General features: G+C 40.4%; 2 protein-coding genes and 1 long non-coding RNA gene across 9 annotated transcripts; 2 read left to right on the forward strand and 1 right to left on the reverse strand.

Annotated features, from left to right (window-relative positions):
- Positions 1–1,510: 1,510 nt before the first annotated feature.
- Positions 1,511–4,183, forward strand: LOC127754348 (glutathione S-transferase zeta class-like). 2 transcript variants are annotated; one of them, XM_052279851.1, is made up of 9 exons: positions 1,511–1,651; positions 1,789–1,954; positions 2,356–2,444; positions 2,548–2,619; positions 2,912–2,965; positions 3,105–3,234; positions 3,343–3,404; positions 3,550–3,609; positions 3,768–4,183. In XM_052279851.1, exons 1-9 carry the CDS (start codon positions 1,619–1,621, stop codon positions 3,876–3,878), a joined length of 777 nt encoding a protein of 258 aa, XP_052135811.1. In that variant the 5' UTR covers positions 1,511–1,618; the 3' UTR covers positions 3,879–4,183. The 2 variants fall into 2 exon arrangements, with proteins under 2 accessions (XP_052135811.1, XP_052135812.1); XM_052279852.1 differs by having other exon boundaries at positions 3,105–3,180.
- On the reverse strand, positions 1,576–12,500 carry LOC127754351 (uncharacterized). Of its 6 annotated transcripts, XR_008012810.1 has the most exons (11): positions 12,350–12,500; positions 7,355–8,957; positions 5,887–7,176; positions 5,660–5,729; positions 5,178–5,450; positions 3,782–3,884; positions 3,322–3,643; positions 3,133–3,206; positions 2,566–2,607; positions 2,304–2,441; positions 1,576–1,702 (listed from the first exon to the last, which is right to left on the reverse strand). It is a non-coding gene; the product is annotated as an uncharacterized LOC127754351 (long non-coding RNA). The 6 variants fall into 6 exon arrangements; XR_008012808.1 differs by having other exon boundaries at positions 5,178–7,176; positions 7,355–7,492; positions 7,819–8,957; XR_008012809.1 differs by having other exon boundaries at positions 5,178–5,729.
- LOC127754350 (leucine-rich repeat receptor protein kinase HPCA1-like) lies at positions 6,415–11,938 on the forward strand. The gene is made up of 19 exons (XM_052279853.1): positions 6,415–6,520; positions 6,618–6,747; positions 6,885–6,956; positions 7,107–7,178; positions 7,374–7,445; positions 7,784–7,945; positions 8,032–8,106; positions 8,205–8,276; positions 8,371–8,445; positions 8,535–8,603; positions 8,730–8,804; positions 8,888–8,959; positions 9,093–9,230; positions 9,488–9,990; positions 10,107–10,271; positions 10,367–10,503; positions 10,588–10,807; positions 10,893–11,128; positions 11,265–11,938. The coding sequence occupies exons 1-19, from the start codon at positions 6,415–6,417 to the stop codon at positions 11,730–11,732; spliced, it is 2,919 nt and encodes a 972-aa protein (XP_052135813.1). The 3' UTR covers positions 11,733–11,938.
- Positions 12,501–12,769: the final 269 nt, after the last annotated feature.

A 12,769-nucleotide genomic window follows, 5' to 3' on the forward strand; every position in this document is an offset into this window, starting at 1 on the left:
GACAGGTTGTCGTCTTGTGGACTATTTGCCGCGGAACTGTGTATCCATTTATCGGGTAAAAAAATCAGCTAGATTTTTCTATCCTTAGATTTACATCCAACGAACTACAGAAGAAAATAACAAATACATATTTACTTACAGAACATTTTATTAAAATTACAATGCACTTACATATCATATCAACTATATTTACAAATGTAATTTAGTTATATAGGACTATAATTTTATATTTTAAATAAAATAACTAATACATATTTACTTACACAATATTTTTATCAACTGAATTTATAAATTGTAATTTTAGTTATATAGGACTATAATTTTATATTTTATTTTAAATTTTAGTTTCAAATGTCTTATTTTTTTCAACTGTTAAAGAAATCAATTTTTATTTAGAAAAGAACCGGGCCTAAGAATCCAATGCATGGCCTTTTCCATACATGCAGCCTCCATCACCAATTCTTGCACAAATCTTGGCGCACATCATGCGGCCAAAAAAAGGTGAAATACCTAGGAAAAAAATCATACGACATATATCTAGCAAAAACGATTTGGCGCCCTCCAAATGATGTATTCTCAAATGCTACTTTTACGGATGACTTTTTTTCCATTACCATTGGATAGAGAAGGTTTTTTTTCTTTTGTATTATTTTTGAGCCTGCGAGGTGCCACGTCACCGTTGTAGCGTGAACGGTGGACAGAAGACAAACTTGGCCCTGGCCCGAAAAGAAGAAGGGGAAGAAACTCTCTGGTGTGCACCGTTGCCTCTCCTGGCGGCGGGTAGCAAACGATGAGTTAGGGAAAGCCGCGGGGTCGGGCCTTACTCCGCCGTCGATACTGGGAGAGCGCGGTGAAGAGATAATAGGAGGGGGATAGCATTGGCTGCCCATTAATGACGAGAGGTTGGTGTCGTCTCACTCATTTATATCTGTAGTTGCTCGCGGTACTCGGGGGACGAAGGCGATGGCCATAGAGTAAGGCTCCAATGATGGGCTCCACCCCTGGATCTAGAGCTCCCTGCTGGGGTGCTCCATGCTCATAGGACAATGACGATGATGGTGATGGAGTCGGGTACTGGTGATGGTATCTCGTTACCAAGCGGCCATCGCCACTAGTCCACAGTGGTGTTGGCAGCAATGCAGTGAAGGAGGGACCTAGAAAATGGTGAACAGAGGAAGGAAGATCGCAAGGTGGAGAGCTCTCTTGAGATTGCCGCAGCTCGCCGCTTAGGGAGACAGAGGGTGAGTGAAGGGAGGAGAAATGTAGAAGGGTAAGACGGTTATTTTGTCGTTGGAGCTAATGATGTGGTGTCGTACGGATTAAAAATAGCACATGAAAAGACAAACGGATTGTAATTTATCATTGGAGCTAATGATGTGGCGTCTTACGGATAAAAAGTAACACACGAGAAGACAAACGGACCGACACACAAGTGGCATTTGAGAATACACCATCAGAATGGCAAATAGTCCAAAAATCCCCTCGGTAGCAGAGACGGTAGCAGGTCAACCGCTGATCGAAACCTCGTTTTTGTCGATCCCCTCCACCGCATCACTCCCTCTTCCACTCCGGCAGCCGGCCTCCTCCAATCCGTTGACCTCCACGCGCCGCCGCCGCCATGGCCTCCTCCGGCTCGCCCGAAGCTCGGCAGGTAGGTAGCTAGCTACGCCCTCATCCGCTTCACTCTCTCTGCCTGCAGGGCCTGCATATATATATATATCATCGCTAAGCTCCCAGTTTGGTTAATCTTGCTGATCAGCCACTTCTTCTTGCTTTCGTTCCACTCAGACTCATGGTGAGATCGCCGGAGCGGCGGCGCCGGAGAGGAGGCTGAAGCTCTACTCCTTCTGGCGCAGCTCGTGCTCGTACCGCGTCCGCATAGCCCTCAGCCTCAAGGGGCTGGACTACGAGTACAAGCCGATCAATCTCCTTGCAAACGAGCAGTCACACCCAGGTAATTAATAAGTAGTATATATAATTAACCAACTAATCAAGCTCTCAGTTTCTCCATCAGCTAGCTTATTTCAGATTAACTTTTTTTTTGTTTAGAGATTTTCATATCAGAATTAGTAGTTGTTTCATTTCTTTTCATATTATAAGTTGTTTAACTTTTTCCATAGTCAAATTTTATTACGTTTGATCAAGTTTATAGAAAAATTTAGCAGCATCTAAAATATTAAATCATTTTTATTAAATCTTACATTGAATGTGTTTGTTTGGGTTAGAAATAGTACTATATTTTTCTATAAATTTAATCAAACTTAAAAGAAGTTTGACTAGCGAAAAAAAGTCAAATGACTTACAATATGAAATGGAGGGAGTAGCATGTAAAGGAACGGAGCTTTGTGTTGGTAGAATTTGAGAAGCTGAACCCGATGAAGTATGTCCCGGCACTGGTCGACGGTGACGACACAGTCGTCGTGGATTCCTTTGCGATCTTGCTGGTGAGAGGCATATACATGAGGAAAGAAATCATATTCTTCATTATCAGTTTCATATCTGAATGTTTAAAATTGATGTGATAAGCTTTTCTTGTGTGGTTGATAGTATCTTGAGGACACTTACCCTCAACATCCTTTGTTGCCACAAGACCCAAAAATGAAGGCACTGAATATCCAGGTACACATACATTAGTTATTGATTGATGCCATCCTAAAAAAAGTGCATGGGAATTCTTTCCAAGAGATGTGTAATAGTTTCAGCCAAATTGTATTTTCTCGAATTAGTTTCAGCCAAAATGTACATACCCAAATCCTATTTTAATCCCTCACAGAAGTAAAACAAGTCCTATTTTACAATGGTCATGAACGAGTAGGAAAGCAACATTTTTAGTTAGACTGCCACTGTCTATGCATCTTATATTATTGTGGATGTGAAATTCTGAGTGAAACAAATTTTGTTTTGGTTGCAGATTGCAAGTATAGTTGGTTCAAGCATTCAACCACTTCAGAACAATTCTGTCCTTGTGAGTTTGGACTTTGGTCTCATTTCACATGAACAGAAATTTATGTTCTTACAGTTTGCAGTATATACTTGTATAATTTCCTCCTTCATATAAAGAAAAAGAAACAATATCTGAGATCTGTATCTGTATATATCTGCAGGATTTTATTGAGGAGAAATTAGACTCACAGGAGAAAGTTAACTGGATCCAATATCACCTCAACAGGGGCTTCACAGGTTCTGTACTCTTGCCATTATTTCTGCTGAGGATAGACGGAACAAGTGTAAATTGTATATAAATTACTCAATTTCTGTTAATGACTGTAACCCTATAATCAATTGTGATAATTTCAGTTCCTAGTAACCCATCCAAGTTACCATTGTTTTACTGAATTTCAGCTCTCGAGAAAATGTTGAAAGGTTGCACAACTACATATGCCACTGGAGATGAAATCCAACTGGTTTGTGCTTGATCTCAGTCATGCACAGTATTACATATTTTCAGTTTTTCACTGTGCAAGTAATACTATTGCCAGAGAATTTCAGTTTTTTGTTGCTCACTCAACCTTCCGATTTGTGTTTTGTTTACTCATTGATAATGCACAGGGAGACCTCTTTCTGGAACCCCAGATATACGGTGGCATTAAGCGCTTTGGGATCGACATGGTAAGCACTGATATCGCATCGTGGTCAGATTTTCCTGCAGCATACAATTACAGATTAGGTGCTTGACAAGAATGTTCAGTAATAACTCTTCACATGAGGTTTCTGTGCAACCAAATCACAAGATAAAATAACTCAAGTGCATTTTCCTTTTCTCGCAGACAAATTACCCTACCTTGGCCAGGCTTCATGAAGCGTACATGGAACATCCAGCTTTCCAAGCCGCGCTGCCAGAGCGGCAACCGGACGCACCTTCCTCTCCTGAGATCTGATCATATCTACATTAAAACACTTATATTAGGATCAAATAACCCTGTGGTGCCGGAAGAAACAGATCTCTCATACTTGGAATGATTACATAATTTCTAGTATTTTCTGGTTGCACCAAACTGCAGCAAATACGGCACAATTGGGATATTGTTTCTCTGTTTTGCATATATCTTCGTGGCTTGTTCAAGCAATTACTATTGTAACTATCGTAGTTCTGTGATCTCTTTAAATTTTATATAAAGATGAAAGAAGCCAGAAAAGGTTCATTTTGCCGCATCTTATGGCAATAGAACCTTAGCTTGATCATCACCATGCTGGCTTCTCTTCTCCACAACCTCTGCATCCATTAAGCAGTTTGTTGATGTGAAACTGAATAGGGATAACTATCTTCTGTGGAAGGTTTATACTATCAATCTTGCGATGTAGAGAACAGATTGATATCCATTAAAAAAATTATAATAAAAGGTGTACCGGTAGAGAAGACTTTTACAGTGATCTCTACACAAAGTTTTGTACTACTCCTGGAAATGACCTGAGAGTTTAGACCAATTCTATACTTGTATTTGGACGTAGCGGCTTTCCTTGGGCTTATTTACCGTCATCATCAGGTTTCCCACTAGATTAGCAACAAGTTACCGCCATCATAAGGCCTTTCTAAGAGTACTGTTGATGATGATTAAGTTAATGCGAGATCATCCAGAAGTACGAAACCATTCCTGTGAAACAGCATTATATTTTCCCCCACAAACCTGACAGAGGAGAGCAACATATCCTATGCCTACAAACTTTTTTCACACCAACTAGTAAATATCACAAAAAATCTAGAAAGAATTAGACATATACTTCTAAATTAATGCACATATCTACAAAGTCTCAAATTCAAATTCATTATATTTTAGCAGTAACCCAAAAAGTAAAACTGTCAGATTTTTTGCCTTTTTTTGTTATGGCTAAATATAATAAATATGAGACTTTGTAATATGTGTAATACTATTAGGAGTATATGTTCATTTTTTCTAGAATTTTTATTTTTCGTGACATTTGCTAATTTGTGTGCACAGGAAACTTGTGTGTATAGGATATGTTGCCAAATTACTTCACCTGATGATCAGAGCAGACTAAATGGTGGTAAAATTTACAAAGTTAAATCTTCTCCCACGATAAAAGATTAATCTCCTATCCAAACATTTTGCCCATGCTCTGCTCACACGGCTCTGGGAAGACAAACAGGTGCAGGAAAGAACAACCTGAAACTTTGCTTAAATTAAAGGAAAAGCAAGGACGATTTCTCAAAATCTTACCTCAGTAACTTGCATCATTCAGGAACTTTCTATATCAATTTTGAGAGTAATCTCCTTCACTTTGTCCTCAGCTTTCATGTACGAGGGCGATAGCCCTTTGACTCTGTACATGAATTTCACCAACTAATTCTGGATTCTTGGTGGTAATTTTGACTTTCTGTGTCTTTTCCTGACCTTAGCTCCGTTGTTCCAGTCTTGCTTACAACAGTGCCACCTAGACCAAGTAGTCCTCTTCTGAGCTTTTACAGGGATATATTTACCTAACTCCTACCACTGGGCAGAAAAGTAGTTACAGGATAAGGTAAGCTGAGTTTTGAATGTGACCTCTTACCAAATTATATAGCTAGGGAGTTGCATTGATTTTTTTTTAACTATGATCAGGCAAAATGACACATTACTTATATCACTGGGGGAAACAATCAAATTAAATTAGAATATCAGATGAATAATCACATTTGGCATGAATATAAAAAAATTCTCACACTGGCATATCATGAGAAGGTGGCTTTGATAGAACCCATCCTTATTTTCTTCATCTGTCACTTGCATGGTCTGTAAGGACGAAGAGTTTTCAACCAAACAAAATATAATTACATAAATGCACCATTTTTCTACATTAAACCTCTGTGCATTACAGTTGCATCATTACCTCAATCATAAGTACCATAGAAAGCAAGAAATGTTGGTAAAAGAATGGGTCTAGAAATACCAGATGTTTTGGGTCGAATCGCGTTGGAAAATGCCTCACATACAACACAAGCACACAACAAAATGGTCCCAATCTTTGGTAATTTTCCAAAGTCAATCCTACCATAAATATACACCAAATAAAATCTACAACATTCAACCAAATATAATATGCATGCAATACATATAAATCTCTTAAAAGGAGTGATACTTCAAACATGGTAATAATAATTTGAATCAGTCAGATCCTAATTCATGGCAGATAACTTCATGCTCCCCTGCCAGCCAATAGCATACAGTTGACTCGCATTGCTCTCTCTCTCGATTGATAAAATTTGGGGCCTTCACCATTAATTGGATGATTTTTTAAAAGGCATCCATTGAGAGGAGATGACAGTCACATTCTTGACTGATTCCATTAACTAATACACAACTGATGTGCCTATTCAGCCTTCATAACATCACGTAGTTGCAAGTGCACAAAATTTTAGTAGTGCAGAGTTGCTAACCTTGCATAAGGGCTTCTCAGCAACCTGAAATCAAGATCACTATGGGGCATTCTCCAACTTCTTGGAGGATCATCCATCTGTTAGTCTTCCTGATCATTGTTCTTGACCACGCTCTCATAATCTCAGCAGATACAGATCCACAAGATAGTAAGTGTTTCAGTCTCATTCCAGTTTCTGGTTAATTTGCTGTAAAAAACTAGATTTTGTTTCATGATGATGTTTCTTCACTCTCATCGCTTTGTAGCCTCTGCCCTAAATGGCATAGCAGCTTCATGGGATAACGCCAAGTCCAAGCTATCAGAATGGGTTGGTAATGATCCATGCGGCGAAAAATGGCCAGGAGTGTACTGCACCCAGAATCGTGTCACCTCAATGTAAGAACCATTTTAGCCAAATCAACATGATCTTTCTCCCCTTTGCCCTTTCTTATACTTTGTGGAATCAACATGTTGTTTCCTCTATGTTTCAACTAATGATTTTCTCTCTATCTTTTTTCTCGGATGGTTTGCAGAAGGCTGTCAAGTTTTGGATTGTCCGGATCACTTTCAGGTGACATACAGTCATTGTCAGAATTACAGTACCTGTATGTGCTACTATCTTGTCAAATTCGTGCTAAGCTTTCCAGTGCTATAAACAAGACCTGAAAACATGGATCTTGCTTAATGGTGCTGAATCTGTTTGGGCAAGCTTTTGCCTTGTTTGATGCTGATGAATCTATTTTGATCATATGCAGGGACTTGTCTTACAACAACTTGAGCGGTCCACTTCCACCGAACATTGGATCCTTGAGTAACCTTGAAAGCCTGTAAGCACAAAATTAAATGTTTATGTTAGCTCATTGTTGGTTGATTAATTCATAACAAAGTCTGAAGCTGGATTATTCAAAAGTCATAAACTGATCATTTGATTAGAACAAAGATTCCATATCATGATTTTAATATAATATCAATTTTAATTTCATTAATGAATCGCTTCTCTCACTTTCTCTTGTGCATGACAGGAGCGTTGTTGGCTGCCAATTTTCTGGTGACATACCAAAAGAACTCAGCCAACTCCCAAAGCTGCGGTTCCTGTAAAGATCTCAATGACTTGGAAAATATTGTTAATGATCTCATATACCTGCGTCATTTTTTTTATGTTAATAAGAAGTTGTGACGGTAAAAAGTTGTGACGGTAAATGAAGACAGTAGTTTAGACTTAGTTGAAATTTCAATTTGAAAACCCTTCTTTTTTCACATTGACTTATTTGTTAGCTCGAAACCATTTCCATTTCATTCCAGGTAAAACAGAAAATAGTTTTTATCTGTTTTGGGGGATATAACAAACAAAAGGAAATGCTAACTGAGTATCAACTTTGTATTATTTCTTATAGTATCATGGTATAAGAGTTGATGGATTGTATTGCTGCAGGTCCTTGAACAACAACAGGTTTACTGGAAGTATACCTCCATCAATTGGCAACCTTTCAAATATGTACTGGCTTGACTTGGGTGAAAATCGTCTGACTGGATCACTTCCAGTATCTGATGGAACCAATACTGGATTGGACAATTTGACAAACGCTCTGCATTTGTGAGTACCTTTCTTAAAATATCTACCAGGCTTTCAGTTCACTCGCTTCCATTCTAAGGAAAATGTTCGGACTGCTCTTTATTCAGTCATTTTGGGGTCAACCAGCTATCAGGCACCATACCAAGCCAGCTATTCAAATCAAATATGAAGCTCATACATCTGTAAGGCAAAGATAACCTTAGATAATATTTGCAAACTGTTTCATTACTTTTAATCTGTTATGTCATGCTCAAGATTACCCATTGTTCTTGTCATTCAGGTTGCTTGATAACAACAATTTCACTGGCGGCATTCCTCCCACATTGACCCTTTTAACTAAACTTGAAGTCCTGTAAGTGCATACTTTTTCTGAGCAGGCTTATAACCAGCTTTCTTCTAACTGAGTGACCATTCAGTATATAATCCATACAACTCAATATGCACAGGCGTCTCGACAGAAATTACCAACTGACTGGACCTGTTCCTGCCAGCATCAATAGCCTCACAAAACTACAAGAATTGTAATTTTCTGGTTACTCTGAATCTCTGATCAGTATTTGAATGTGCTAGCCTTCAATTCTAACAAATAACCAACCTTATTCTTTGTCAGGCATCTAGAAAACAATAAATTGACAGGCCCTCTGCCAGACTTGACAGGAATGGATTCACTATATGTTGTGTAAGTGCCGAACACACTGTGGTACACTCTACTGAAATTTTATCATAGGAAACCCTTGTATCTGGCATATTGAACTTTTGGTTCATTTGGCCAGTAAGTACAACTAATCTGACAACACATTTGCAGCTCCATGGGCAACAACAACTTCAGTTCATCCAATGTTCCAACCTGGTTCACAGCTTTGTCAGCCTTGACTTCACTGTAATTCTTCTCTGCACACTTTTTGTAGAACACAAGGATGCAATTTTTTTTACACTCGCTTTCAAATCTCGGTAAATGCACAGGAACCTTGAGAACCTACACATCACTGGGGAGCTTCCGCAGCCTCTTTTCAAACTCCCGGCTATCCAGACACTGTGAGTGGAATTAGTGTTATCTTTGCTCGTAATATGTGGTTACAAGAACTATGCACTCAATGAACAAAAAAAAAAAGAGTAAAGGAAATTGAACATGTCAGTGCTAACTAGCAAGGTGAACTGGTGGTGGCAGGGGTCTTAAGGGCAATAATTTCAACGGCACACTATCCATCGGATCAGACTACAGCAGCACGCTCTCACTGATTGATTTGCAGGACAACCAGATCACCACTCTCGCCGTGAGCGGGGCTCAGTACAACAAGAAACTCATGTAAGATCCATCAAATATACCAAGAGAAATTTTACGGTCCTTTAAAAAGAACTTCGAGGTACCTAAATTTTACACTAAAGATTTTGGAACCTCGAGTTACCTAGTACCTGGAGGTATCAAGTTTTACACCAGAAAATGTGATACCTCCTGGTACCTTCTCAAGGATGATAAAATTACCCAATATACCAATTCTTCAGTATGTAGGCGCTCTTATATATGCTTTCATTCACACTCCCATGTTTCTCTTCTCATCACAGACTTGTTGGGAACCCAATCTGTGTTCAGGGGAACAATGAGGCACTGTACTGCAAAAGCTCACAGCAAGCGAACCCTGCAGCAAAGCCTTACTCTACTCAATCCATTTGTCCTGGATTACCACCCACATGCCTGTCGGACCAGTATCTCAGCCCCAACTGCACCTGCGCGGTGCCATACATGGGTACTCTGCACTTCCGGTCACCACCGTTCTTCGACCTAAGCAACGATACATTCTTTGTACTCCTCGAGGAAAACATGAAAGAAGCGTTCCTGGGCAAGCAGCTTCCTGTTGAGTCCATTGCTCTGGATAACCCGGCATTCGGTCCTAGCAACAACTTGGATATAAACTTGCGAGTGTTCCCAAGCGGAAAGATTCGGTTCGGCAAAGAAGATATCTCCTACATTGGGTTCATGCTCAACAACCAGACCTACAAGCCTCATGCTCCTGGTATAAATTATGGGCCATACTATTTCATTGGGCAATCCTACCCATTCGCTGAGAGTAAGTCAACTGTTCGAAAATCTCAACTACTGTAGAATTAATCCACTACCGAATTCCTTTTTTTTTTGTTGAAGAATTGGCACTACTGATTTCTAGACTTCTTCATGATTACACAGCACTATCAGCACCCAGACAGACGAAAAAGAACCAGTCCCTCATCATTGGTGTGTCAGCTGGTGGAGCTTTTGTTGTTGTGTCACTGCTTGTTCTTTTTACAGTTCTGTTTTTCAGGAGGAACAAAAGGCCAAAGCTGCAGCCACAACCCAGGAGCCCATCTTACGGTAAGAAGCATTGGATAAAAAAAAAATCATGTTTTTTGTCCATTTGAGTTGACCAACACATGAGCTGGCAAATAAAATTACTTAAATGGCTGTAGCTTCATGGGACATCAAGAGCACCAGCATCAGCACCCCGCATCTCCAAGGCGCGCGGGTGTTCACATTCGATGAGCTGAAGAAAATCACAAACAGCTTCTCCGATGCTAATGACATTGGAACTGGTGGCTATGGGAAGGTAATATATAGTATATTTGTTGAAACGGGTATGTGACTATCTTTAGTGCCTGACATCCAAAGCGATAATGCTGATCAATTGCAGGTCTACAGAGGAGTACTCCCAAATGGGCATCTAATTGCAGTCAAAAGATCCGAGCAAGGGTCCTTGCAAGGCAACCTAGAATTCCGGACTGAGATAGAGCTCCTATCCAGGGTTCATCACAAGAACCTTGTCAGCCTTGTGGGATTTTGCTTTGACCAGGGTGAGCAAATGCTGGTCTATGAGTATGTGCCCAATGGCACACTCAAGGACAGCCTCACAGGTGTGTCCATATGTTCAGTTATGCATGACTGAATCTGCAATTCTCCTTTGTGAAAATAAACATATTCTGCTCACATCTTTTTCAGGGAAGTCTGGGGTGCGCCTAGATTGGAAGAGACGGCTGCGAGTAGTACTTGGTGCAGCGAAAGGCATCGCGTACCTGCATGAGCTTGCAGACCCTCCGATAGTACACAGGGATATAAAGTCAAGTAACATTCTTCTTGATGGAAACCTCCACACAAAGGTTTCCGACTTTGGTCTCTCCAAGCCTCTGAACCAGGATGGAAGGGGTCAGGTCACAACTCAAGTGAAAGGAACCATGGTGAGTTTCACAGCTCTCTTAACTGCAATACTGCAACGATTAAGCACATTGGATACTGTTTCCTGGTTATTTTTCATCAACTCTGTAAGATGAGTATACAGAGCTGTTTAAAGATTATAAAATACTTGTCATGTAGGGATATTTGGACCCTGAATACTACATGACCCAGCAGTTGACCGAGAAGAGCGATGTCTACAGCTTCGGTGTGCTACTACTTGAAGTGATAACGGCGAGAAAGCCATTAGAGAGGGGAAGGTACATCGTGCGTGAGGTGAAAGGTGCAATGGATAGGACCAAGGACCTATACGGCCTCCATGAGCTCCTAGACCCAATGCTAGCACCCACGTCGCTGGCCGGCTTCGAACTGTATGTCGACTTGGCTTTGAAGTGCGTGGAGGAGGCAGGAATGGACCGCCCATCAATGAGTGAGGTGGTGGCGGAGATTGAGAAGATCATGAAGATGGCAGGCGTAAACCCAAAGGTCGACTCGGCATCAAACTCGATGAGCTACAACAGCAGGACACCGCGTCATCCATACAGTGGAGAGTCTCAATTTGATTACAGTGGTGGCATCCCATCTTCGTCCAGGGTTGAACCAAAATGATCGGTTCGGTCGGCCCACAATGATCTCCATGTAAATAACTTGGCGCTTGTTTGTTTGTGTACAATTCATCAAGGTTCTGAACTGCTTCGTACAGTGACTTTCTTCTGGAATTTCTGTGTGATTAATTAGCTAACAATCTGGGTGTGTAAGTTGTTGTGCTAGAAATCTCCTGTTGGTAATGCCTTTTATATACGACTCTTTTTTAGTGTTATCTGTCATATATATGTTTAACGATTCTATGGCGCAAAGGGGATTTGGGGAATTTGCTTCTCCAGTATTATAACCAAATAACCAAAGAACCAAAATTTTTCCCAAATGCAACAGGCTGACACTGAGAAGATGAGCAATTCATCATCATTTTCCTTTCCAATCGACCAACGGTGTAATCTAGACTGCGCCCCACAACCACAACATTGGTTCTGATTTCACCGATTCCAGAACTAATCAAACCTCATAAACCAAAATACAGTAAGTAGCTAAACTAGTACTGATAGTGGGGATAAACCGATCGCGCGACAAAACGGGTCGAGATCTCCGTAATCTAGTAATAAATCGATCGCGCAAGTAGATTCAGATTGGGGGTTAGTGACCATGGCGGGAGGACGTAGGGGGCTTACTTGGGATCTGAGATGGTGCGGCGCGCCTCCTCGTCGACCGAGGCGGCGGGCGCCGGAGAGGGAGGCCCGCGACGGTGGGGGCTGGACGGAGGCAGACAGCGGGCGGCGCCGCGGGATGGAAGTGGAAACGTGGCTTAGATCTAAGGCTGTATTTTTCTGTTCCTAACGTTCCTGCTAATTTTTTCACGCGCGTTTTCTAAATTATTAAATAGTATTATATTTTTATAAAAAATTATAGTATAAAATTTGTTTTAAAAATTCGTACTAATTTTTTAAAACTTTTTTCTAGGAAGTACTCCCTCCGTCCCAAAATATAATACTTTCTCCATCTACTTTTGACAGTCATATTTCATCTTGGCACACAGACAAAGGATAATCAATTCTACTTATCATCTATTTAAGCATACTACTAGTCATTCC

The sequence above is a fragment of the Oryza glaberrima genome, chromosome 11, assembly GCF_000147395.1.
Source record: "Oryza glaberrima chromosome 11, OglaRS2, whole genome shotgun sequence".
In the NCBI taxonomy this organism is placed as follows: Eukaryota; Viridiplantae; Streptophyta; class Magnoliopsida; order Poales; family Poaceae; genus Oryza; species Oryza glaberrima.